The following is a 26578-nucleotide window of genomic DNA, read 5'->3' as shown; positions in this document are numbered from 1 at the left end:
CTACGCGCTCCCCCATATCGCCCACCCGTAGGTGGGGATATCGGGTGCAGATCCGCTTGCTTGGCGAGCGTGTATGGGGACCTTTACTTTGCAATGGTAATCTTATTATCTACTTCATCTACATTCCTGACTGCATGTTCAGAGCAGCATGGCTTAATTTAGAGACCAAATTATCTTGTAGAAATAGCTCACTTCCTTAAGGTTCCCTTTGTAACATACCTACACACAATGTAATATTCCTTTAGGACAGGCTTTAGGCAAAACTATCACCTTGGGGGTTTCAACCTTGAAAGCAAGTAAGCTGCAGGTAAAACTCAGTCCCTTTGTTAAATGTATATTGAAGCAGTAGAATTCTTAATAAATCAGATAAAAGTGAGTGTAGGACTGGCCAGAAGGGATGACTTTGGCCAGCTTTAAGTATATTAAAATATATGGACAAATAATCCCTTTTTTGCTTAAAGGGGAGGGCATTTCTTGCTAGCTTAATGCACATATTGTCTTAATGTCCTATATATATTGATAATGGGTGAGTGCAGAGGATCTCTTGTTGTAGTCTATGTGTATTTTGTGGTCATAATCTCATTGCACTCCCACTTAATGTTTTAAATTTTTTTTGCAATACTATCACGTAATCTGACTGCTACTTTCATAGGCACAATGTACCAACAGCCTTCACACTGGGTTCAGGAATTTGTGAAGCTGGGGAACTTATGTTAATTGTAAGAACTCACAGTTTTGGTATAAAAAGGACTGTGTAACAGCAACAACTGCACAGTCATCTTTAATTTTTAACAGCAAAAAGTTAGTAGGAAAGTGAAGTGGCAACGGCAGTGGCTGGAGCGGGAGAAGTGGTGGCTGGTTGGTGGGCTCTTGAGTCAGGTACCCAGTGAGATACAATTTAGGTACCCCAGTCTGACTCTGGGAAAGGATGATATGGGTACCGAGAATACAGGGTGGTGATTTAGTTAGGTAACAAGTAGTGTGCATCTGGGTGCGAAGCAGGTACTGGCAGTGTAGCACTGGGTTTTAGGAGTGTAGAAGAACATTCTGCTCCTCTCTTCCCCATCCCAGGAGGGTGTACATTTCTTGCAGGTATAGATGGTATACTGACGTGCAGGTAGTAGATGTGGATCTAGTACATTATCTCCCACACAAATCTATAAAAGAAAATATTCTTATCAATGGGGACAGAAATTAGGTGGAAAATCAGTGTAAAATGCACCTTGGACTTTAGCTTGTCAGCATGCTAGGAGCTTATCTGGCTGGTCCCCCAGTCACTCATCCTAAATAATCTAACCACACAGGCACCATAAAGAAAAAAAAGACATCAGAAGTGCACTGTTTGTATTCTACACAAAAGTAAAATAATATGTACCAGTAACAGTATTGTTGAGTATAAATTACAAAGTTGTACAGCAAAACACAACAGATATTTTTTCAAGGAGAAACAGAAATAGAAAGAAGAGCAGCTTTTCATTAGGGTCCTGAAAACCAAACTTGTTCAGTGCTGAGCTGATAGGTGGGAAGTGGTATATCATGCCTTCCGTGTAGCTTGTTTCCTAGCAGCTGAGGGAATATCAGTATTGGGACCACACAATCCCTATGTTTGTTATGGAGCTAAAGCCCATGTTTTTTTGTTAGTGGTCAAATTCCTAGTTCATGCACCAAACCATAAAAAAATTACAAACAACCATATACATTCAAATGCATGTAACTTTAGTGTTGCAGGGGTAATACTCTACTAGTGGCTTAAGCTTGACAATAATGTCACTAGTGGGAGAGAAAAAAAACATAAAAAAAAAAATTACTTACTTTATCAATTTAAGTACACTACATCTTATTTACCATGTAATTTCATTATGAAAGACATATCCTGGCATTGTGCATGAAAGCAACTCCATCATGATATGTATTTCCAATTTCATAAAAATGTTTCACTTGAAACATGTACTCATTGCTGTGTGGTTTTGGTCTCAATAATTTTGGCACCACTAAACTCATAGCTGTATTGGATTCCTTATGTAACATCACATTCACTCTGGTTTTAAACTGACACACACATACATATGATTTATGTTTACAGCTGCCTTCTCTTTAGTCTCCGGTGTTTTCGAGAAAGTAGTTGCCCATGTGTTCTTCCTGCGGGTTATACCCAGCACGAGGAAAACCCCTGCAACCAGGCCAGTCCAATCCCTAGCATGCTTTTATAACATATCTTAAGTTTGTTGCATGGTATCCAATTGTGCCACTAGTGTTACATTTCAATATTAATGCCTACGGAGCAGATCACTTTGCCTTTGCTTTGTCCCACTTTGCAACTCATTGGTAAATATCCCTGCAAGTAAAAGCAGACTAAGATACAATTCAGTAGGTGCCACATTAGCTGCCACAATGTGTTGACTTTCTTGTGTTGTCATTAACATAAGACGGGATGACATAAGGAAAGGTTGACACTATCTGTCCATCACCCAAAGCACAACACAGGACTCTTGGCCTTATCATATTGGCCATCATAATGTGGACAATTATCAATGCTTTCTCTACATCTGTCTGGGGTGGGGTAGGGATTTTACAAAGAATGATACATACATATGACAGATCCTGGCCTGACTATTCTGCAATAAGCTTTTTCCTTATTAGTCCTTATTCCTAACTTTTTTTTTGTTTGTCTATGTAAAGTTGGGAGGAACACGGGTCAAAAAAAAATGCCATTACAGTAATGATGCTTCATTGTTATTTGTATATGACAATAAAAGTGAAACTTGAACTAGTGTGGAAATAATGGAAGTAGAATGAACATGTAGGTTCTCCAGTAGGGCAGAAACTACTGTATAATTACAGAATGAAATAATGCATTACAAAAGCACATTATATTTGTAGTATGTAAGCCTCCTTGTTAGAAGCTTTTCAAGTTTACTTAACCGTGTGGGTTTTTTTTTTCCTTCTAACAAGGATCCTGTATAAGTGGCTACTAAAGGTGCCTACCAATGAGAGGTCAACAGACGTTACAAGCCTAACACAGTGGTTGTCATATTTTTTGGTTAAAGATTCCCGCTAGCCAGGTTACAGATGTAGAAAAACATTTTTGTGTATCAGCCAATCAGCCTTAGTTAAAAAATATTGAGGACAACAAATGGGTGTTTTCCCCAAATCACACCCTAGATGACCTTTAAAAGCTGGGCTTCCCAGTTTATCTAAAAGAGCTAAACTCTCCTCATATCTACAGCTAAAAGTTGGGTAAAGAGACTGATTAGTGCTGTGTATTTTTTGACGCATTGTCTGGAACCCAGAGTGGAACAGTGACATCCAACGTAGAACCAACAATCTACTACACCTAAAATAAAAGGGGGGTGCTTGATAATCTTTGTGCCAATGACCCCATGGAGGGAAAAAAGGAACCTGTAAGGCAGCATGGTGAGACTATTATTATTATAAAGCCCACAGAACTATCGTTTTCAGCAGAAAGTACAAAGCAATGCCATTAGCAAAAATTTCTACTTGACACAGGTTCTTTGGTAGATAAACAACATACTGCGACTTTTCATTTGTACAGATATGTATATATGGTTTATTTTTCTTCTCTGAATAAAATAGTCCTTTTTTTCTCTGATTAAAATAGAGCTTCCGAGTCATCGTGTAAGAACAGCCCAGTACCTGCCCTCTATCTACAGATTCAATTTCAGTCATGCTTTTAGTGTGCAGCAACAACCTGCCTACAAGGCAGACACAATTCATGTAGAGACCACATTAAAAACAGAACATTGTCTGTGACTCTATCCAGTAAATGTTTCAGAATGACAAATTAAAACTGTACACTGTACAAAAACTTTTTTTTCTCAACATATTGGTTCCCACACGAGATTTGTGCAATAAGTGCAAATAATGCTTCTTAGTTAATCCAGGATTTGCGGAACTCCTGCTTCCTAGAGAATGCAGACGCTGCCTGATCCCCCGACAGGTAGGCTGCTGTGACTCGTGCCTTGGGAGCTGAAGAGTCTCGAAGCACAGCACTTCTCCTCTTGTCTATGTTCAGTGATGCCTGACCCCATGCAGTGCTGCTACTGCTCCTCTGTGATGAGCCAAGTGCTTTGGTAAGCCGACTGGGGCGGACGAACACTCCGTACTTGGGTTTGCAGCGGAAGTACTCCTTGCCTTTTACAGTCCCATCATGTTTACCTTAAAAGCAGAATAAAACAATTTAATCTTAAAAAAATGTAAACAACCAACCCTACAGCTGTTTTTTTGGGTTGTAGCTTGCTGTATAGCAACATATACAGTGAGGAACATAAGTAATTGAACACCCTGCGATTTTGCACTTAGAAATCATGGAGGGGTCTGAAATTCACACTGTAGGTGCATTCCCACTGTAAGAGACAGCATTTAAAAAAAAAAAAAAAAAAAAGGAAATCACATTGTATGATTTTTAAAGAATGTATAAGTATTTGAACACCTGGCAATCAGCAAGAATTCTGGCTCTCAAAGACCTATTGCTCTGCCTTTAAATAGTCCACCTCTACTCCGCTCATTAATCTAAATTAGTAGCACCTGTCTGAGCTCTTTAAAGACACCTGTCCACCCCACAGTCAGTCAGACTCCAACTACTACCATGGGCAAGACCTAAGAGCTGTCAAAAGACACCAGAGACAAAATTGTGGACCTCCACAAGGCTGGAAAGGGCCACGGGGCAATTGCCAAGCAGCTTGGTGAAAATAGATCAACTGTTTTGGGGGTGCTTTACTGCAAAGGGGACAGGACGACTGCACTGTATTAAGAAGAGGATGACTGGGGCCATGAATTGTGAGATTTTGAGCAACAACCTCCTTCCTTCAGTCAGAGCATTGAAGATGGGTCGTGGCTGGGTCTTCCAACATGACAATGACCTGAAGCACACAGCCAGGATAACCAAGGAGTGGCTCCGTAAGAGGTATTTCAGTCTCCAGACCTAAATCCAATAGAAAATCTTTGGAGGGAGCTGAAACTCTGTGTTGCTCAGCGACAGCCCCGAAACCTGACAGATCTAGAGGAGATCTGTATGGAGGAGTGGGCCAAAATCCCTGTTGCAGTGTGTGCAAACCTGCTCAAGAACTACAGGAAACGTTTGACCTCTGTAATTTCAAATAAAGGCTTCTGTACCAAATATAACACTGATTTTCTCAGGTGTTCAATACAAATAAATTCTTTAAAAATCATACAATGTGATTTCCTGATTTTTTTTTTAACTGCTGTCTCTCACAGTGGGAATGCACCTACAATGTGAATTTCAGACCCCTCCATGTTTTCTAAGTGGGAGAACTTGCAAAATCGAAGGGTGTTCAAATACTTATGCTCCTCACTGTAACTGCATACTAGTCTGAAAGGCATTTATAGAGAGTGTAAAATGTACTTTTAAGTATTGGCTCACACTTAGGGGGGCATTTATTTATGGCTGATTATTTCAGTTTGAGTTTCTTGACGCCAAACAGGATTTCAGATATCCCTTTGACAACTGGAAGATTTTTTTGCTTTGTGGTTTTAGAGATTTTCTGCTTGTTTTAATGCTGGCTTTTGCACAATACGAAAAGGTTGTGATTTTCGTGCAACAAATTGAAAAAGTTGTGGTTTCTGTATTTTTCTGTTACTTTTTTTTGTTTGTGCTTTTTCAATGCGGATCTTTTGATAAATGACTGACATTTAGCATGAATTATGGAGAAAGTAGTTCATAATTCTCACAGAAAAGAACAAAACCCTTTTATTATCCAGCTGCAAGTAGCAACCATTAATATTCCTATATGAAATACAGCTGGGGCAGACATATATATTTATATTTTCATGATTTTATCCCACAGGGCAGGCATATACGTACATCTCCAAAATTAGTCTGAACAGCAGCCAGGAGGCCACTATTCTTTTTCTTACCTAGCTGAGCATGAAGCTCAATTCCAACCCATGTGCCACGTGAGAAATCTACTGTGCCAATGTAGCGCACTGTCCCAGTTTTGTTCTCTCCAATGCATACTTGATCGCCGAGTGCGAGACACAGTGAATTGTGGGAAGGATTGTCTTCAGAGTCAGAAAGATTTAAATTAATTTTTACAAGGGAACTTTCTTCAGAAGAACAAGGGGGAGATTGGCTAAATAAGGCAGCATCACCCAGGCAGTCTGAGTCATTACCATCCTCTGCCAGCCAGTGTTGGCTGGGTGTTGCATTAGGGAGGGCTGCTAGGGAGTTGCACTCAGCTCTATCTTTGTCTCCATTGGAAAATAAAACCAGGGAGTGCTCGTGTTGCTCCAGATCTTTGCCATCCTCAGCCCCCATGAACTCTGTGAATGAATGGTCCTCTAATATAGCACAAGTGTGCTCCACAGCAACTTCACAGGGCAGGAAATGGACAGTGCTTACTTTAGTTTTGTAGGTTGGGGAGTCCACAGAAGAGCAAGATGCACTTCTGAACAGGAGAGCAGCAGCTTTATCAGTAGTGCAATGTGGCACTTTATCAAAGGCACTTTTTTCTGTGAGGTTTGCTAGGCTTGTTGCATTGTCTGTAGAAATTCTACCATTTAGTCCCTTGTGAGAGCAAACTGTATGATCCTTTGCAGAATGGTGAACTAAAATATCTCGGCTTTCAAAATCCCCTGTATGACTGACTAAATGATCCATGCTCTCACTGGAAGGGACCAGTATGTCAGAAAGTGTAGCATTGGACGCACTGTGAGAAAAATAGCCACTAGTAATACTGCTGGTGGTAGGACTCCGAGAAATCTCTTTCTCTAGAGGCCGGGAGCAAATAAAATCTGATTTTGAGGTTATCCAGTCCTTGTTGTCCAGGCTAGCATTGTAAACACTGAAATCAGCAAATTCTTCTGGGATGTAAGGCTGGAAATGCTGAAAACTGCTGGAGTGGATTCCTTTTTTACTGCTCCCATCAAATTCATTATCCTCTTCCTCAGACTCCTTTAAGCAAAACACATAACAGCATTGAGTTAGGAAGTTAATACAGGTATGGGATCTGTTATCTGGAAGCCTGTTATCCAGAAAACAATCATGGTAAGACCATCTGCCATAGACTCCATTTTAACCAAATAATTCAAATTTTTAAAATGTCTATTATTTTTCTCTGGGATAATAGCACAGTACCTTGTACTTGATCCCAACCAAGATAGAATTAAACTTTATTGGAGGCAAAACAATTCTATTGCGTTTGTTTAATGTTTAAATGATCTTATAACAGACCCAAATTACAGAAAGAGAGATCCAAATTACAGAAAGCCAGTATCTGGGAAGGCTATCTGGAAAATCACAGGTCCTGAGCATTCTGGATAACAGGTCCAATACCTGTACTCTTTGAAATGATGGATAAGCTAATACATATCTCTTTACCACATTTACAGTGCTGTCTAATTATATCTATTTTAATATTTGAATGTGTTGTTATATGCATGTTTATTACTGCTGGGTGCATCTGTCACTGGTATTTTATATTATGGGCTTCCCGTGCAGGGATAAAGAACATCAGGGAAGCACCGTAACAGGTACCCTAAGCAGGATATATTAGGATGTGACTCACTGCAGCTACCATTTGCAGAAGAACAAATGGCTTAACCCTGTAAATGATGGTAAGCGTACAGGTTAGATATATATTTGCTGTTAGTGCTCAGAACTAGAGTATAACCTGCCTGGCTGTACAACAGTTCAGGTACCTCTAGTTAGTCATATAACCACTGAACTGGCCATTAAGACATTCTCCTGTCTCTATTTTTTAAACAAATGTAGAAGTATAGGGTAAATGTGTTAAAAACATAACTTTACTGTATGCATAATAATATGATACAGTTGCATAACAATATGATACAGTTGCATAACGCAGGGGCATCTTAGGCTCAGTGCCGCCCTGAGGTGGCCAAGTCAATGCGCCCACTGCACAAAAGGGGGCCTCTTTGCTAGTGCAATAGCGCTCTCTGCATTAGAAGAGATGAAATTCCAATTTAAACATTTTAATTTTGGATCTTTAAGTTACAAGGAGTGGCTTTTTGCTGCCCCTGGTAACTTGCAGAGTGTACCACCCCTGCCTACTCCTCTGTCACTGATTGTAATGTAATAAAAGTAGCACTGGGTCTAGTAACCCACGGCAACCAATAATTAAGATGCATTTACCATTCATATACTTAAACCATATCAACCAATTACATACTTCCTCTTATTAGACCTGGTGCGAGCTTTACACCTTTTATCACATTACAAAGGTTTATTTCTGACATGGACACATTTAGGCTGTGAAATGTACTGTTTAATTAACAGCCAAATGGCTGGTCCAGGAATGTGATTGGTTCATGCAGCCTGGTGGAATAGAAAGCAGGGAAAGCATGAGCAGGAGGAGGAACAGATGCCCTGAAAAAAAGTATCTATGCAAAATCTAACATTCAGTGATAAAGAACTTAGTGTTACAGATTTGTACTCGCTGTTTAAACAACACCCCAAGGTGAAACCCAGACTTACAATGACATCTTCATGAGTGTTATTGTTTTCTACTGGCATGCAGTTGTCATAAGGTCCTGACGGCACAGCAGTGCCAGTGCTAATTGTCTGGGATGAAGGCATGCTCTGCAAAGGGTGAGACACACAACACATCACAGCACAAAAACAAATGTGAACACAAACATTTAAGTGACATGTTAAAACCGCGCAAGTGATACACAAACAAAAGCACGCATATTAAATGTGACACATGCAAACCTAGAGATGTCTTAACCAAGCAATTAATGTGACTCTCATGCAACATGTTTGTGAGAACAATTCATTTTCATAAGGATTTATATAAATATTATTAAGGGACAAATAATATGTTCAAATAAAGTTGTTTTTTTTTAAATATATATATATATGTTTTTTCAATAGTAATTTGATAAAATTTATAACATGGTCATTTTTTGAACTGTGTCTCACACAAAGCTGCACTATGTGGTTGTGTGCTTGGAAAGGAGACTTTGGCTGTGTACTGATAGCCCCTTTTAGTGATATTACCCTAGTGCAGGGCTGTCCAACTGGAGGCCAATGGGCTGGATGTGGCCCTCCTAACAATTTTTATGGCCCCCAGTCTGCTCAAAGGCCCCACAGACTTTAACAGGCCCTTAAACATACTGTATGAGAAGTAATTGTCCCACTACACATAATAAGTTCGACAGCACTGCCCTAGTACATAGACACCAGACCAGTTAAACTATGACAACACATGCTGTGAATATGAGATAAATCAGATAGGAAAGTGCACTGTGATGCAGAAATGGGGAATGACACAAGACACATATTCTGGGGGTGGGGGATAAAGAAACTTTAGCTTGTACACAAATTTGTTTATTCTTCCAAATTCCACTATATGCAGCACATAGTTAGGTTTGCCACATGGATGTATTTTATTTTACCAACCTGACAAGTAAAAATAATGGTTCATGCCAATGTTATTAATAAAAAAAATTAGAATAATATATAGGAAGGCTGTTTTTTTTCCCTAGAAAAAGTGGCAACCCTATGCATAATAATGGTTAACTTCATGTTGCATGTACTTTCCAGTCAGGCCTGAACTGGAAATCTGTGGATTCTACGCCAAAGAGGAGGCTGCTGTAAGATGCCATAGACAGTAGCGATGCACTGAATCCACTATTATGGGATTTGGCCAAACTCTGAATACTTCATGAAAAATTCGACTGAATACTGAACGAAATTTGAATCCTAATTTGCACATGCGCAAGGGTGAAAGAGAACCGTGTGCAGCGAAATTTTTTTAACCTTTGTACTTGGGTGACAAAAAGTCACGTGATTTTAAGGATTCAGATTCAGTTCAGCCAGGCACATGGATTTAGCTGAATCCTGCCAAAAAAGGCCAAATCTTGGCCAAATCCCAAACCAAATTCTGGATTTAGTGCATCCCTAATAGACAGTCACTATTTATTGGGCCTGTGGGGGCTGTTTGGGCCTCTGTGTACTTGAAATGCCAAGGCCTATTTTGAATCCCAGTCCAGACCTGCTTCCACTACTGGGCTCATCATTATAGCAGCACCAGCCTGTTCCCATGACATGCTGTGATTTTACAGACCATGACAGATAGCACAGTATGAAAACAGTCACTTCTTAATATTCCACCCCTGTTTCCCAAAAATGGTTGCGAAAAGGTAACTTACCATAACAGTGAAACAACCTGGCATTTTACCCAGAAAGGGTAAACTTCCCTACACTGGTGGAACATTGCCAAAGATTATTGCTTTGGCAGGACTCATTATTAGACGCCAAGAAGTTGCAGCTTTGTATATTATAATGGTAATCTGAATTTGTATTTTTTATAAATCACCTATAAATAAGCAAAAAAAAGGTCTGCACTTGAGCAACATGATGTATGGAAAGAAGGTTCTGTACCTCTTGACTGAGGAGAGGCTGGGTTTCAACAGGAATCTTTCTTTTGTGCTCCTCCCTGACAGGCATCAGTGGATTGAAGAATTTTGGTGGTTGATGAGAAAATGTTTTGAATGGACTTAAAGCATGTATACTGTCTGGTATACTGCCTGGAAAACAAAACTCATGTCATTTATACAACTTATAGTTAAAGGGGAACAATCATGAAAAATGTTTTTAGAATATTAAAAGCTATAAACTGTTAAAATGTTTGTCTAGACTTTATATTTTCAAATTTTTTTTCACCGTTACAATGTTATGACTAATTATTGAAGCGGCCTCCCATCCCCCACCTTCCAGAATCTCTGGCTCTCTGGTCTGTCAGTGACGCAGAAATGTGTGAGTGACAGAGCAGAGAGAAATCTGATTTGCTGCAGCATGTCATGAGGCCACACCCCTCAGAAGCAAACACGTGCAAAGGGATAGTAAAGGAATGGAGCCAGGCTGGGGGCTGATGAAGATCGATTTCTACATATAAGAGTAGAGCCCCTTATTGTTTCTATCCACATATACACAGCACTTCAGGCTCTTTTGCATTTGGGTTTTTTGCTGCTCACCAGTAACCTTAGATCAGCTGCACCCTCCAGCAATTTACACATGCATATTAATATATTACTTCAATAGCCAGATACAAATGTAACAAGAGTGTATAAAAGAGACTTCCTCCATACCAGTGACACATCAACTGCAGCAATATTACAGACCTCTGCACAGGCAACTGTGTGTGTACAGGCACATAGACTCCTGTATGTTGGATTCACAGAAACCTCTCTATCAGAACACTCGTGTAAACTGACTGCCAGGCTTTCAGGCTTCTTGATTAACCACCTCTAATCAGGCCCACCTGGTCAGTCTGTAGCATTTACTCTGCTAAGGCTGATGCCACACGTGGCGATATCATCATCCATAGAAATAGCTTGAAAAGACTCGAAGCAAACCACACAATGCGGAAATACGCTAGAAAACGCCTTAGCACGGATATTTCAAGCGTAGGCCGAAATACGCCAGTATTTGCAAAGCAAGCTATTCCTATGTATACGCAAAGGCAGCTGCCAGACCTAGCGGAAATACGCAGCGTTTTTTGCTATTTTGCACTATTAGCACCATGGAAACGGGATTTGCTTACGTCACCAGTATTAGGCTGAAAAACGCCATAGTCAGGGGCTGTGTGGCTTGTGCGGCGTTTTTAGGCCGAGAAAAAACGCAGCGGAAAAACGCCACGTGTGGCATCAGCCTAAAGCCAGTCAATGTAATCTTAAGAAACAGCTATATAGTCTGCTATCAATTAGCTTGTATACATATAAAGAGTGACTATGCTGTTATAGCACGAACAGTAGCACAAGTTACTGTTCCTACAACATCTATTTATAAGTTATTCAAAGGGCAAATTGTAGTTTTATGGGAATGTGCAAGTGGATGCCCTAAAGCTATTGTTTAACTACAACAATCACCTGCTAGTTCTTTTGGCGTGTATGTTTCAAATTGCTGGGCCTTTGTGGCAAATAACTAGATTGCTGCTGCTCAATAATAGTGATATTTGGCTTCTTTCATGTTTTTCTAATAAATAATCAAGAAATCTCTATGTTCTATGTGTTTGTTAGTGACTCAGGTAAGTTAGAGGGAAAGTGTCAGACAATGTAAGGGTGAATTGGGTTGAATTTTAGAAGCCTTTTCCAGATTTTCTATTAGATAGGAAAGATGGGCAGGTGGGGGATGAACTTCTTGATGTCAGTCAAGAATGGTTGGAACACTCCCACCTCTGCTCAGAACACAAGCTGCCTGTCAGTACTGAGCCAAGTTAAGCCCATTCATGATAGTTTAAACATAATAGGCCTTATTTACAAAAAAGAGACAAAGTGCAAAAAACATGTCAAAGTGCCATGATTTTAAATACCTGTATTATTCACCTTGCACCAATGGAATTGCGCCCAGAATGTCTGTAGTGCTGCCTGTGTTTGGAGGTGTTGCTTACAGGAGCAGCAGGTAGTCTAGAGCACATGGCCATCTCCTGACTTGCTTGTCATTTGGAGCACAAAAGATAGAAGTATGGGCAATGCAAAGTTCTAGGAAGCCTTGTATTTACTGCCAGTTTATGGAAACTGCCAGGCCTAGACTGTGGCTGCTATAAGATGCTATAGACAGTCACTATTTAGTGGGCTGGTGAGGGGCTCTTTGGGCCTCTGTGTTCCTGAAATGCCAGGGCCTGTTTTTATTCCCTGTCCAGGTTTGGCAGATACTATGCACAGAGCGCTTCCTTGTGCCTGTTGGTACTGCACTTGGCACTACATGCAAGTAGTTTGTTAATAGTGCTCTATAGGCTGTGATTTTGCTTAGCCCTTCATAAATAACAGCTAATTTGTTTTTTCAACGGAGTTCTAAAATTGATAAAGCCTACAATAATGTATAATACAGGAGAAATACAAGTGGGATATAAAGTTGTTTCAAGTTGTATACAAGTGAACAAGTAAATAAAATACTGTATGTAATGTTTATTAGTAATTTAAGTGATTACCAGCCAAATAATTTTAGGTTAGATACTCCAAATTTCTAGAACCTAACATGCATTTTGCACTGCAATGGTGCTTCTAACCAGGGTTGCAGTGCGAAATGAGCATCAGTTTTTACAGCACCATGCTACCACACTTACTCTTTTACAGCATGCGGTCCAGAGGTATACAATGCTTACACTATATCTGAGTATGATCAAATGGCGTATTACTGTGTAATGTTCTGTCCAACTTTGGGCATTCTGCTTTGCTTATTTGAGTGCATTAGATCCATTCTATGTGTACGGATGTTGTGCAGAAGCATTATAATGCTTAGGATAATACAGTTATAGATACTTTATTTATTTATTTCATACTATGTTGTCCTTACACTGGAGATGTATTCATTGTAATAATTATAATGAACTACATTTAAGCAAGTCACCGTGCTGTTATTAAATAATATTCATATAGAGTGCTGGGGGAGTGGTAGACATGGTAGTGCTGGGTTGTTATTCTAAGTGTTTTTAACAATGCTCATATATATATGAAGTATTTCACGTTTATGTAGTGCTTTGTAACTCAAAAGTACCTGCAGCTCAGGGTCTAAGGACTGGGGAAATCTTCCTGTTACACCATGATGGGAGGGAACTGCTGCAGAATGACAATGTTTTTATGAAATTAATTCTATACTTTAAAACCTTAACAGGATTGCCTGGATTGCTGCCTCCTGTGTAAAGCTGGCCATACACGCACTGATAATATTGTACGAAACCTCGTGTCCCTCTACCCCAGTGCAAACCAGTGGTCCAAGTGAACAGTACTTTGGGGTAATGATACCTCCGATCACTACCCGACAGGGGCACTTGGGCAGCGGTGGGGTGAAACATTTCTGGGCTGGCTAATTTATAAAGTTTACACAACTACAGAAAGATTTTGTACTACACTAAATACGCACTATTTCCCTGATTCCCAGACAGGGTGCCAAATATTAGAGAAACCTCTCTTGAAAAATACCTGAGGAGACCTGACCTCTCCAAATCACTAAGCTGGTTTTACACCCTCCTTTTAAAGGATGCTTTCGACCAGTTCAAACACTTCAACCAGAAGTAGCAGCAAGACTTTCCTCAATTAGATCTGAAGGGTCATGAAAGGATCAGCATATCTTACAGAGAGAGGTACATTCACACAAAGTTCCTTAACTGCTTTTTTTTTTTTTTTTTTTGACACCCTGGCTATCCTTATGTTTGCCCTAAATGTATCCTAGACCAAGGGAATTATATGCACATATTCTGGGAATAACCCAGGATCCAACTGTTCTGGGCAAAGATCCTGGCATATGGTCCTGGGGCTCCCCAATATAGGCTCTCCTGCACTCTGCCTGCTGGGGCCGATGTAAGAACCTTCAGTGAAACACGCTGCCTCCTACAGCTTTTCCAAGCCATCCTGATAACGTGAAAGGCAGCTGCACCTTACCCCCACCCACTACATTTTTAGAAATGGCTGATCAATGACATCGTTCCCAGTCATAAGCTGACGTCCATGGCATGGGGTTGCCTGGAAAAATTTGGGAAAATATGGAGTGGATGGCTAGAGAATAAACAAAATACACTGCCACCAACATATGCCCCCAGCATGGAAACCCAATGAACCATAACTGGCCAATGTCCAACACGACAAATTAATGATAAACCCCTTTCAGTTCTATTGCTTTGCTGCTTTTTCCTTATTTTAATGGGCAATGTCTATTTAAATAAATACATGCTTTGTATTTATTATGTATGATCCCCAGGAGCCCACAGTGTTAGTCTCTTGTCTGATAATGTATATACATTGCGCTCAGTGAAGCTGTCATTTATACACATTGATCACAACAGCTGAAAAGTCCAACCATTTAAAATAACAGAATATACTTTCACCTTAATGTTTTTTCATATCAAATCTACCTAGGGTTTCAGCAGCCCAGTAACTGAAGTAACTGTGCTATTACAGGTAGGTGTTTGTTCCAGCAAGACTCTCACCTCCGCCGCTGTCCTTCCTTCTGGGTGAATCACTCACTTGGCTGCTGTAGAATGGTATGTCCTTATAGCTGGAGGAATACTCTGACACATCATATTGGCTATCTGACCAACCCTACAAAAGTAATCAAATAGATCATTTTTACAGGACAGCAGGTTGCTTTAACTCTAACCAACCTGCAGAGATGTAAATTGTTTTTAAATAAAGTGTATAGAAATGTAGCAGACTATAAGACAATAACATGCTCAGTGTAATGTTGTACAACTTCATTAAATAAAATACTTTCTTTGTCAGTGTGACAAATCATGTTTATATGAATGTTTAGATGAATGTTCTTTTCAGTCTTTTCAGGGATAAAGGGATACTGTCATGATTTTTATGGGGTACTTTTTATTTCTAAATTACACTGCTTACATAGCAAATAATTCACTCTACCATTTAAAATTTCATTCTTGAACCAACAAATGCATTTTTAGTTGTTATATTGGTGTGTAGGCAGCCATCTCAGTGTATTGTGCCCAAGTCTGAGCTTTCAGAAGAAGCCAGCGCTACACATTAGAACTGCTTTCAGGTAACCTATTGTTTTTCCTACTCCCATGTAACCAGAGGAGTCCCAAGCCGGACTTGGATTTCTTACTATTGAGTGCTATTCTGATATCTACTGGGAGCTGCTATCTTGCTACCTTGTTCTGCTGATTGGCTGCTGGGAGGGGGGTGATATCACTTTACTGCTGAGCAGCAAGTTAAAGTGTGCCACCGTTTATCAGAGCACAAGTCATATGGCTGTGGCACCCTGGGATATGAAGAATATGGCTAGCCCCATGTAAAATTTCAAAATATAAAAAAATCTGTTTGTGTTTTTGAAAAATAGGTTTCAATGCAGGATTCTGCTGGAGAAGCTCTATTAACTGATGTATTTTCCCAAGACAGTATTCCCTGCATATTAGTACTTTATGTGCCCATGATTGGGGGTGGGGAGGGAGCAGTCAATGAAATATGTAACATTTACTTTATTTTTCTGAAGGAATGAATGTGGTGGAATTGGAAAAGACTAGAGATGGAGTGATATATAGAATATTACATGTTCTCTCAACTAACCAACACATTTTAATTGATTTTTAAAACATTTTACAATTCTAATTGATTTTTTTTTTCAGTGTTGTAATTGTCATATAACATTTCTGCGCTTTTTTCTTGAGCATTTATCATTTTGTCTTTTGGTTTTATTAAAGTGTGGCTATGCCGGAGTTGTGCAAAGTTCCCACAGATGTAAAGCAACTCAAAAATATTCAAAACCTCTTGAGTTTGTTCTAGTATATGGAGTGATACAAAGGTTTCCATTCCAACAAACCCAGATGCACCCATTGAATAGATTTCTGCAGATCTAAGTATCTGGAATTTAGAGACCCCAAAAGGAAGTTAGTACATACAAATTGCCCTGGAGATCTCTTTAGCTACGGAAAATTTAACATGTTTACTGCATTTTCTGTGGGGTAAAAACACAAAATCACAAAAACGAGTCGCAATGCTTTCCCAAAATTGCCGGTTTTGATGAAATACTTGAAAATCACATCAAATCTTCCACTTTCAAGCACCTTATCTCCCATATAACATTAGGTACCAAGAAAACACACCCTAAATATAAAAGCCAATGGTCCACTGAACAGTTTGATGCCCATTGTGCATAGGATTACTAAAGTATCTGGCATTTAGAGACTCCAAAAGGAAGTTAGTGCATACAAAGTGTATACGCTGCAATATAAGCTACTGGCATGTGCATTATGTGCCATAAGACCCCCTAACAGTACGGAGACCCTAGAAAACTATAAATTTTCTGAAAGTACACATTCTGCCAACAGAGCAGTTTTTATGACATTTCTGAAAATCGTCACAAATCCTGCATTTTACCACATTGTGTACCCCCAACATTTTGTAACGTATCAACATAAAACATTCTAAATATGAACGCCAGGGGTTTACTGAACAGTTTGATGCCCTATATGCATAGATTAACCCAAATAAAAATAGTGCATATGAATTTTCACATGTGACGCTCCGGCTCGTGCAAATTTTGCACCCGGTATGTTTATTATGTGCCATAAGTCCCCCTAACAGTAAGGAGACCCTAGAAAACCATATATTTTCCGAAAGCACACATTCTGACAAAACAAAAATAGGTAAATACAACTTTCTACTGCAAACTACCAAACTACAAACTATGCTAAACAGAACAGTTTTTGTGACATTTCTGAAAATCGTCACAAAGCTTGCATTTTGCCCCATTATGTACATCACATTTAGTAACGTACCAACATAAAACACTCTAAGTATGAATGCCAGGGGTCTACTGGACAGTTGCCCTATATGCATAGCTTTACCAAACTATGTGGGGTACACTGGGAGCCAAATTGAAAAACAGCCATGTGCAAAGACAAGTAACAAAGAACAATGTGAAATGCAATAAAATTGCTAAAAAATTTTTGCCTAGAAATATCTGCGGTCAGAATAACTGTTTGGGTATTTTGGCTTGGGCTAATACGTTTTACAGACAAAGTCAAGCGAACAACAACTATGCATAACTGAAAATGCAATAAAATGGCTAAAAATGCAATAAAATACCTAAGAATGCACCAAGATCGCAGAAAATGTAGTAAAAACACCAAAATAATACACAAAAGGTATTGCGCAGTGCAGTTAGCGAATACGCTATCCGCAATGGCAATAAAACATTTTTTTTTCAGGCAAGAATAAAAACATTGTGATAAAAAAAAAAATTACAAAATTACATAAGTGTGTGTGTACACGTGGCAAAATGTGTTTTGTGTGCATGTGTGTGAGTGTCCAAGTAAGTGTGAGTGCTGTAGTTGGGTCCGGAGAGTGGGCGGTGCAAGAAAGGGGAGGGGGCAGCGAAGGAAGGGAGAGAGAGAGCAGGGAAAGCCAGACACGTAGAATGCACGTGTCTGGCTTTTCCTATGGGGCCCCTGAGCGATTGCGCCCCAGGGGCCACTCGTTCCCCCATGTGCTTGTTGTCTAGGGGCTGGGGACCGAGCCGTTCCTCCGCTCCGAGACCCGGAAGTGCAGCAGGTCGTAGAATCTACATCCTGTGGCACTTAGGTACTTTTATACACAGAATGTAGATTCTACGTCCTGTGGCACTTAAAGGGTTAATATGGCTAAATAAAAGTTATTTTTAAGTGGACAGCTCCTTTTTTTGGTGCTCCTGATACTGAATCTACTGTGATGCTGTCTGGGAACCGGCATGTAGCACATACTGAGCTGTGACCGGTAAGTGCTCCCATGACCTAACTGACTTGGATTTTGTTACTGCATGCTGCAGCCGGACGGGGTATATGTACACAATGGAGACTTTGCAACATTTTTGCAGCTTGCCAAAAAAGTGGCCTTCATCTAGTCTACCTTGTCATCTTCGTCACCAGCAATGAGGTCAAGACGGCTAGAAGACGTCTGCAAAAGGGAAAAAACAAAAACAAAGTATATAAGAACAAAATACACTGGCAAAGTACAAAAATATTCTAGAACTAAATATGCTTCACATGCCCACATCCTTAGAAGCAGGAACGTGCAAGCCATGCTCCCTGTTGGATGACTGTCCCTGCCTCAAGACTAAGCCACTTTACATCAAGGCAGAGGTGGTATAAATGAGTGATTTCAGGAATGCAACATACACTTAAGACTGCAAGGGATAAGATGAACTGTAAGATCAAGAGGAATACTAAATGGGGTTTTGAGCTATAGAATTCCAATACAGTTATAAACAATTTTCAGTTTTACAAGAGGCCTTTCTGCTGAGTAAGATGGGATTTATAGTTTTCTGAGAGCCAGAGGACTGCCTATCCTTTCAGCAGCAGCAACATATTGTGTAAAGGGAGATTATGATCCAAGAAGAAAAAGCATAGCTCACATTGTGCATATTTGGTGTGCTGAGGCTTCTTCGGATGTGCTTTGTTTTGCTTGACAGAGCTTCTTTAACAGTGACAGCCTAGAGTATGTACAGAGAGAGAACCATTTCTGTTAGCAAACCTATTTCCAGATACAGGCCACCCACTAGCATTATTATAAATAATACCCTTTTATTATATATAACAACTTTTTCCAATAACAAATAAAATGAAGTTTTTACTATTTAAAGGGTATCTAGTGCCTGAAATGTCTGGGTGCTATATGTTATGTTCTTATAAAAGACATCATTTTCAAAAGAGTGTCCCTTGTCTTTTAGGTGTAGAAATACAGAAATAGGTGCAGAAATATTTCTACACCTAAAAGACAAGGGACAAAGAAGACCGCTGGTTTGAAAGAGGTGTAAAAGAGGCCATTCATGTTAAAGTGGAGAAACCATCCCTAAACAGAGGCGGGGGACTTCAACACCATCTGTCTGCTACATACAATGCTGTTCTAACATCTGTACCCCGGCAGTTTCAGAACTCTTCACACATCCATTCATGCAACTCTAGTAACACCTTGTTGCATGATACTTTGGTAATCCTTTCAAAGTAAATCCACAGCATTCACACCTCTGTGAGTTTAAGATGTCACCTCTTTGAAGAGTTACAAAGGGCCATTGTGATTGGATTAGTGGAAGAGTATATATGCTGAGGACTTCCCATACCAGTCAGTTGAACTGAAGAAGCTGCTCGGATGAGTAGTGAAACGTCTTCAATGATTACTTAACAAGTCCAGTTGCTTTAGATTTATTTATACTAGATACCCTGTGATTTTGCAAGTTCTCCCACTTAGAAATCATCGAAAGGGTCTGAAATTCACGCTGTAGGTGCATTCCCACTGTGAGAGACAGCATTTAAAAAAAAATTCAGGAAATCAAATTGTACGATTTTTAAAGAATGTATTTGTATTGCACTGCTGCACATAAGTATTTGAACACCTGAGAAAATCAGTGTTAATATTTGGTACAGAAGCCTTTGTTTGCAATTAGAAGTCAAATGTTTCCTGTAGTTCTTGACCAGGTTTGCACACACTGCAACAGGGATTTTGGCCCACTCCTCCACACAGATCTCCTCTAGATCTGTCAGGTGTCGGGGCTGTCGCCGAGAATCACAGAGTTTCAGCTCCCTCCAAAGATTTTCTATTGGATTTAGGTCTGGAGACTGGCTAGGCCACTTCAGAACCTTCATATGCCTCTTGTGGCTGTGTGCTTCAGGTCATTGTCATGTTGGAAGACCCAGCCACGACCCATCTTCAATGCTCTGACTGAGGGAAGGAGGTTGTTGCTCAAAATCTTACAATGGCCCCATTCATCCTCTCCTTAATACAGTGCAGTTGTCCTGTCCCCTTCGCAGAAAAGCACCCCCAAAGCTCTCTTCATGTCATTGACCAGCTCCTCCCTTGTAGTTCTGGGCTGATTCCTCACCTTTCTTATCATCAGTGATACCCCACGAGGTGAGATCTTGCATGGAGCCCCAGTCCTAGGGAGACTGACATTCGTCTTTAGCCTCTTCCATTTTCTAACAATTGCTCCAAGAGTTAATGTATTTTCACCAAGCTGCTTGGCAATTGCCCTGTAGCCCTTTCCAGCCTTGTAGAGGTCCACAATGTTGTCTCTGGTGTCTTTTGACAGCTCTTTGGTCTTGCCCATGGTAGTAGTTGGAGTCTGACTGACTGTGGGGTGGACAGGTGTCTTTAAAGAGCTCAGACAAGTGCTACTAATTTAGATTAATGAGTGGAGTAGAGGTGGACTTTTTAAAGGCAAAGTAACAGGTCTATGAGAGCCAGAATTCTTGCTGAATGCCAGGTGTTTAAATACTTATGTGCAGAAGTGCAATACAAATACATTCTTCATTCATAAAAATCATACAGTTTGATTTCTTGAATTTTTTTTTTAAATGCTGTCTCTCACAGTGGGAATGCACCTACAATGTGAATTTCAGACCCTTCCATGATTTCTAAGTGGGAGAACTTGCAAAATCACAGGGTATCTAGTATAAATAAATCTAAAGCAACTGGACTAAAGCTATAGATCCAAGTAGTTTTTTTATGAATGCAAGAATATTCCATTAACTTTGCTACCTACCTGCCTCAGCCGCTCGAGGCTCAGTAAATTTTCCACCTGCAATACCCCACGTGTGTATTTCTCAATGTAAGATTCTCCATCAGCAGTGCCCTCATTTTCACTTCTTGCTGCCATCAAAGCCAGTGTTTCACGATCTTCCGCCTCCTCTGTGGCCTGTTGGAAAATCGGAGTGCTTAGGATCTGTGTAATGGGTGAAATTGTTTCTTTTTCAAAATAATCTAAGCCTTAAAGGAGAAGGAAAGTCATTAGATTTGCCACATTAGTGCCACCTAGAAAAATATATTTATTCTGCAGAAAGCATTAACATACCTGAGTAAACAGCTTTATCACATGATGCTCTTATTACATTTCTACTTACATTACATGAACAGACGAAACTTTTGTTAAACAGTTTATGGTAACTATTACTAAATGACTGACAGATATACTACAGATATACTACTTATCAGATTTGGGTCTTATTTGACCATGTATGGGCACTCCCAATGGGCCTACCCTAAAATTGGCTAGATGACGATCGGGTAGGTTTGATTTTCCCGTTGGATCCAATGGTCCAAAGGCCCGTAAGTGACCTAGTTCACGTTATACACAAGTGACCTAGTTCACATTTTAATGCAATGTAACATTTTGTTGTAAATTCTGCCAAACAGACTTTTAGAAATTTAATGACACAAATTTATAAACACAACCCCTACTTTTCGCAATACCCAGAACTGTAAGTTGCCTTGTTAGGATTTACTCAGTACATCAAAAAATTCCCAAAAAGTTAAAGGGTTACCTTTGGGATGTTGGATACAATCTCATAGCTTACGCCACAGGAGTACAGAATATTTTTTGTTGACATTCGTCTTTTTAGGCTCTGTGTAAAACTCTGGAAATAAAGTTTCAAATATTAATGCTAAATATGTTAAAAGAGTTACATAGTTAATCTGGGTTGAAAAAAAGGCCAAAGTCCATCAAAGCCCTCCAAATGAACCTCAGAGTGCATATATACACATAATGACACAAGCAATGTCAAGTAAGTAAATTATTCTATTGCCATTTATGGCTAAAATGGGAAATAAATGACAGAGAACCAGACATTACAGAGTATCTTTGGAAAACGTCTGACACCAGCAAGGGTAGATAAAATATAACGTCTGACACCAGCAAGGGTAGATAAAATATTTACCATGGTGCCACAGGTCACAATTAATCAAAGAATGCTGTAAATTTGTAAACAGTATAATCCTCAGAGTGTGTATAGCCCCCTTCCCCCACACACAAAGAGATTGGGCCTCTCAAGCTCTGGTGAGATACTACCAATGATAAACTACCAAAACAAAATACAAAAAGGCCACCAACCCAGTTCAGCATGTGTATGGGCCAATTATCTGACCTAGAACTGCACAAGCTCACACTTGTGCTCAGAAGGCTAATCAATTGTGTCAATGCCATATGGTCATCCACAGTTGTGGCCAAATTGTACAAATATCTGTCCATCCATCTACCACACTAAACAGAGATAGGAGAGCTAAATCAATGACAACAGAGATATAGAGATATAATGCAGGACTTGCATGCTTAATTGTGAAAAATACAAAAAGAAGGTTGTATCGGTTTAAGAAAATATGTTTTGCCATAAACCAGCCTTAATTTCTACCCTCTCCACTTACTATTTTATTGCTAAAACAGTACATCCTATTCCTTTAGGGTGTGCTCTACAATAACTTCAGACCTCTCATTTATCTTTTACCACTTTTTGACAGAATGCAGAAGTAGAGATGTAATTTACTGGGGAAGTTGGTTTCTCTTGCTGCTGTACCCTGGACTTAACTAACGGACTAGAGATTTATCTATGCAATACTAATCTAAATTGTGTTGCTATAATTTATATTTTCAAAATCATTTTGCAAAAATGGCTAATAACATTAGGTTTATTTTCCCTCTGTTTGTCTTCCCCTAACTTCAGGTATTAATATTGGACTTGGAGGGTGCCAGGAAAAGGAGGAGTTCTTTTCACATATCGCCTGTCTATTCTTACTGCCACAATTTATAACCCACCTGTAGTTTCCTCATTTAGCTTCTTTGGGTCTATAGTTAATACTCTGGTACAAAATATTTAGTTCACATTCTAAAAATATTCACTTTGATATTAAATATCTAAGTGAACTCTCTAAATAAGTAGGTACCTGCTTATTATATACATTCACAGCAATCCTTTTCCTCAAAACCAGCTCCAGTGCAGCAGGATGGCTAAGCTGCACTGTGACCTTCACAATCAGATAGACCCGCTCATTCTGAGGTGTCACCCTGTTTAAATGCACTGAGTCATGGATGGCAGAATCCCAGGAGGCTGTGGCTGAAACCTGTGGAATAAACAAAGAAGCACACAACAGCACCATCAGAACACTGCACCTTAAATTCTCTTGGTATTGCACAGATGAAAGATTTGAAGAAACAAGTAAATTTCTAGGCCACAAAGGTAATATACTTCATTTGTGTAAGTTTCTTAGGAGGGAACAACAATTAAGGAAAGACTAGCAATTATACATAATAAATGGGTATTTAAACCATAATGCTAATTATATACTTGTTACAAAGACTGCAACTCATAATAACAAACTACATCATTGTTGTCTATGAACCAATGAAAAATCCAAGTCTTGTGACTGTGGAAATGACCAGTTGTTAGCTGACCAACTGCTATAGAAGCCATGAAATGAATTCATATAGGGGGGAAGGACAGATTTGTCCTCCTCAATCTGCTAAGATTGTCAAGGATCGTGTAATAATTTCTGTGATGAGAAGGTCACAGCAAAGATTTCAAGCTAAATCAGAGCTGAAGCCTTTGGTTTCAGTCAGTGACCCTGACAACTAGAACATTTGGAGAGACATTGAAAATAGACCTTAGTAGCTACAGAATAATAAGCTACTACGGTACAGATGAGAGTTTTCCAGTCTTATCTCTCAGTATATATATATCTCAATCAAAGATTAAAACATGTCATTCTCATTGATAATTTTAAACTTAACCTTTAAAGATTCAGATATATCCCTACTTTTCTGGGTTACTTAGCAGATACCTACTATGTATCTACTATATGCTTATATGTACTTAAACTATAGATGCACTGAATCGACGATTCTGGCAAATCCTCAGTGTTCAGCCAAACATATTTCTGAACCTTAAAACTGACTAAAATTAAAACAATAAAATTAAACTAAAATTCTGAAAAACTGAACACAATTTTTTTTTTAATTACAACTGATTACATTTTTTACTCTAAATTTTGAATATACAAATTGGAGCTTGAATTTAGTTTGGCATTCAATATCTGTTTAGGGATGGTGGTTCCAGCTTGACTTCATGCCTCTTTCAAGCCTTTGGCATGTTCCACTGCATATAGGGGGCTGACAAACTATTAACATACTCTGATACTCACAACCACACCTCTAGGTGTCTATAAAAAATGCCTTAGCATTCATTCAGTTCAATCAGACAGATAGATGGACAGATTAGTATTTACACAATTATGAACATAAAAGATCAGATTTATTGGTGTTACCTCCTCTTCGCTGTGCTTTATGATTGGTAGGTAGAAGAACTGGCTTCCATGTTCCTTTGGTAGTATTGAATTGACTCCTGTGGCGTGAGAACCTATAAGCTGTTCATTGGCACTAAGGTCATCAGCTAGCCAGGTCAAAAATAAAGGCAAAACAAAAGAAATGTTAGCTGCAAGTCCAGAAAGTTTATCAACTTGGTAAACTCATGTGTTAAACCCAAGAATCCCTGAATCTATCTAGTGACTTTACTATGCTATTCTTACAACTTTTTACACATCACAAGATGAATCTTTTAATATCACAGACAGACTCACGTGGTTCTGTAAGTCTGCCCATGACTTCCCTTGGCTCCTATCATCTGTCTGGAACAGTGTGTAGCACTGCTTATAGCCATTGCGGGCCACAGGATACTTTGTATTTCCTGCCTGCAGCTTTGACAAGTTACTGTCTCTGGTAAGTCTCGCTGATATAGCTGCAAATAATTAAAGGGCCAAATGGACTCATGGGTTTAATTTTGATCTGCTTATCCATGGACCCACAGAATTAAAATGGGATAAAGTAGCATGCCTGACCCCAGATTAACAGGCAAAAGATGGTTTTATGGCAGACTAAAATTCACCTGACTGTATTCCAGCAGCAATTTTTCTTAATAAGTACGGTATGTACTTGTCACGTTTGATATACAGGTCATTCTCTTATCTCGATAAGACCCAGCATTGTTAACACCAGTAAGACTGTAAGCATCCACATTTTTCACACCTCAAACAGACTGTAGGAATAACACCAGCATTGTGTCACTGTACATATTACAGTTTGTACTGTTCATCTTAAGAGTGGTACTTCCCCGTCTACTGCCCTACTCTACCCTGCCTGTGTGCGCCATACTCTGTCTGCAAGTGTTGAGCCTGGTGGGGTGTTTTTCTTGGGGTTTGTTAGCATTTGTTAGCACCAAATATTTGTTTTTTTGGTGTTTTACCATCATTAATGTGGATATAGTCTTAAAAGTTCTTGAGATAACATAGGTGTGGTTTAAAGTAGGTGTAGTTTAAAAAAGGGTGTGGTCAACACCACTGGCTTCTATTATCGACCCCCACCAGGTAGGTTAGAATATTCTGGCCCTCAGTACCAGAGAAGTTGGACAGCACTGGTTTAGACTGTAGCACAATTTGCTATTAACTATTAGCAGCGACTTTGAATTATTTACATTTTCTACTAAACTTTGTCCAACTAGTTCCAAATTCTAGCAACTCTAGAGGAAACGTCAAGTTAATTTGACTTTTCAAAAAATCACTTCTTTTTTTTTTTTTTTTTTTTTTAAATCTTCCTTAAAACCCAACATCAAATAATAAAATGGCAATTTGTAAATTTCAGAATAACAGTAATACTGTATACAATAGAAAGAAATCCAATCCCCAACCCCTTTGAACCGAAGAATGATTGTATACTGTAAAATATAGAGCTGTTAATTTAAGCACAGTTTTATTCATGAACTTCCATTTCTTTGTATTGTGAGATCAACATAACAATCATTTTCTGTCTTTATATGAAATATGTGTAATATTGAGATGCATCAACTTACCATTAAGATCAAGGAAAAGGACAGGAATGTGTGTCTCCATGCCAGCTGGAGGGGTCCTGCAAAAATGTTCAGGGTAGTTCCATAACATACATATTGCACAAAATTAACTTTAGTTAATATCTTGGTTGAATGAATACAACAAAGGAATAACATAACCAGTATTAACAAATTGGTTTACTGTATATGCTGTGAAAGTTTTGTACATAGGGATGAAGTAAGCCATGCTTTTTTGCTTACATTATACCCTAACCTGACTGGGGTAGCGCATACATACGAATACCCAGGGAAGGTGATTTTGGGCTACACTGGACTCACAATGCCACAAAAATTTATGTGTGTTCACACACTGCCTTATGAGCAACTGGTATAATAGCTACAAAAGGTCATATTTCCAGTTCTTTAAACAAGGTGAGCTTTATAAAATAACTATTATAAAAGATAACTTCTCATTATAGCACCACATACTCCATTTTATTTTTCAA

At 39.2% G+C, this 26578-nt stretch overlaps 1 protein-coding gene across 4 annotated transcripts in view; it reads right to left on the bottom strand.

The window, feature by feature from the left end:
• Window positions 1-1327: 1327 nt before the first annotated feature.
• Window positions 1328-26578, bottom strand: part of kif13a (kinesin family member 13A) — a 123229-nt gene continuing 97978 nt past the window's right edge. For 2 of the 4 annotated variants that reach the window (XM_002932679.5, XM_004915284.4), the window contains 12 exons: window positions 26097-26152; window positions 24520-24644; window positions 23143-23319; window positions 21750-21842; window positions 20972-21124; window positions 18848-18925; window positions 18343-18390; window positions 14928-15039; window positions 10385-10530; window positions 8474-8578; window positions 5896-6931; window positions 1328-4176 (listed from right to left, as the gene is read on the bottom strand). In XM_002932679.5, the coding sequence (XP_002932725.3) occupies window positions 3890-4176; window positions 5896-6931; window positions 8474-8578; window positions 10385-10530; window positions 14928-15039; window positions 18343-18390; window positions 18848-18925; window positions 20972-21124; window positions 21750-21842; window positions 23143-23319; window positions 24520-24644; window positions 26097-26152 (2416 nt within the window). In that variant the 3' untranslated portion in view covers window positions 1328-3889. The remainder of the gene's footprint in view (window positions 4177-5895; window positions 6932-8473; window positions 8579-10384; window positions 10531-14927; window positions 15040-18342; window positions 18391-18847; window positions 18926-20971; window positions 21125-21749; window positions 21843-23142; window positions 23320-24519; window positions 24645-26096; window positions 26153-26578) is intronic. The other 2 variants (XM_004915285.4, XM_012965403.3) reach the window with 1 other exon arrangement.

The sequence above is a fragment of the Xenopus tropicalis genome, chromosome 6, assembly GCF_000004195.4.
Source record: "Xenopus tropicalis strain Nigerian chromosome 6, UCB_Xtro_10.0, whole genome shotgun sequence".
NCBI lineage: Eukaryota > Metazoa > Chordata > Amphibia > Anura > Pipidae > Xenopus > Xenopus tropicalis.
This window is presented reverse-complemented; position numbering and strand designations above follow the sequence as displayed.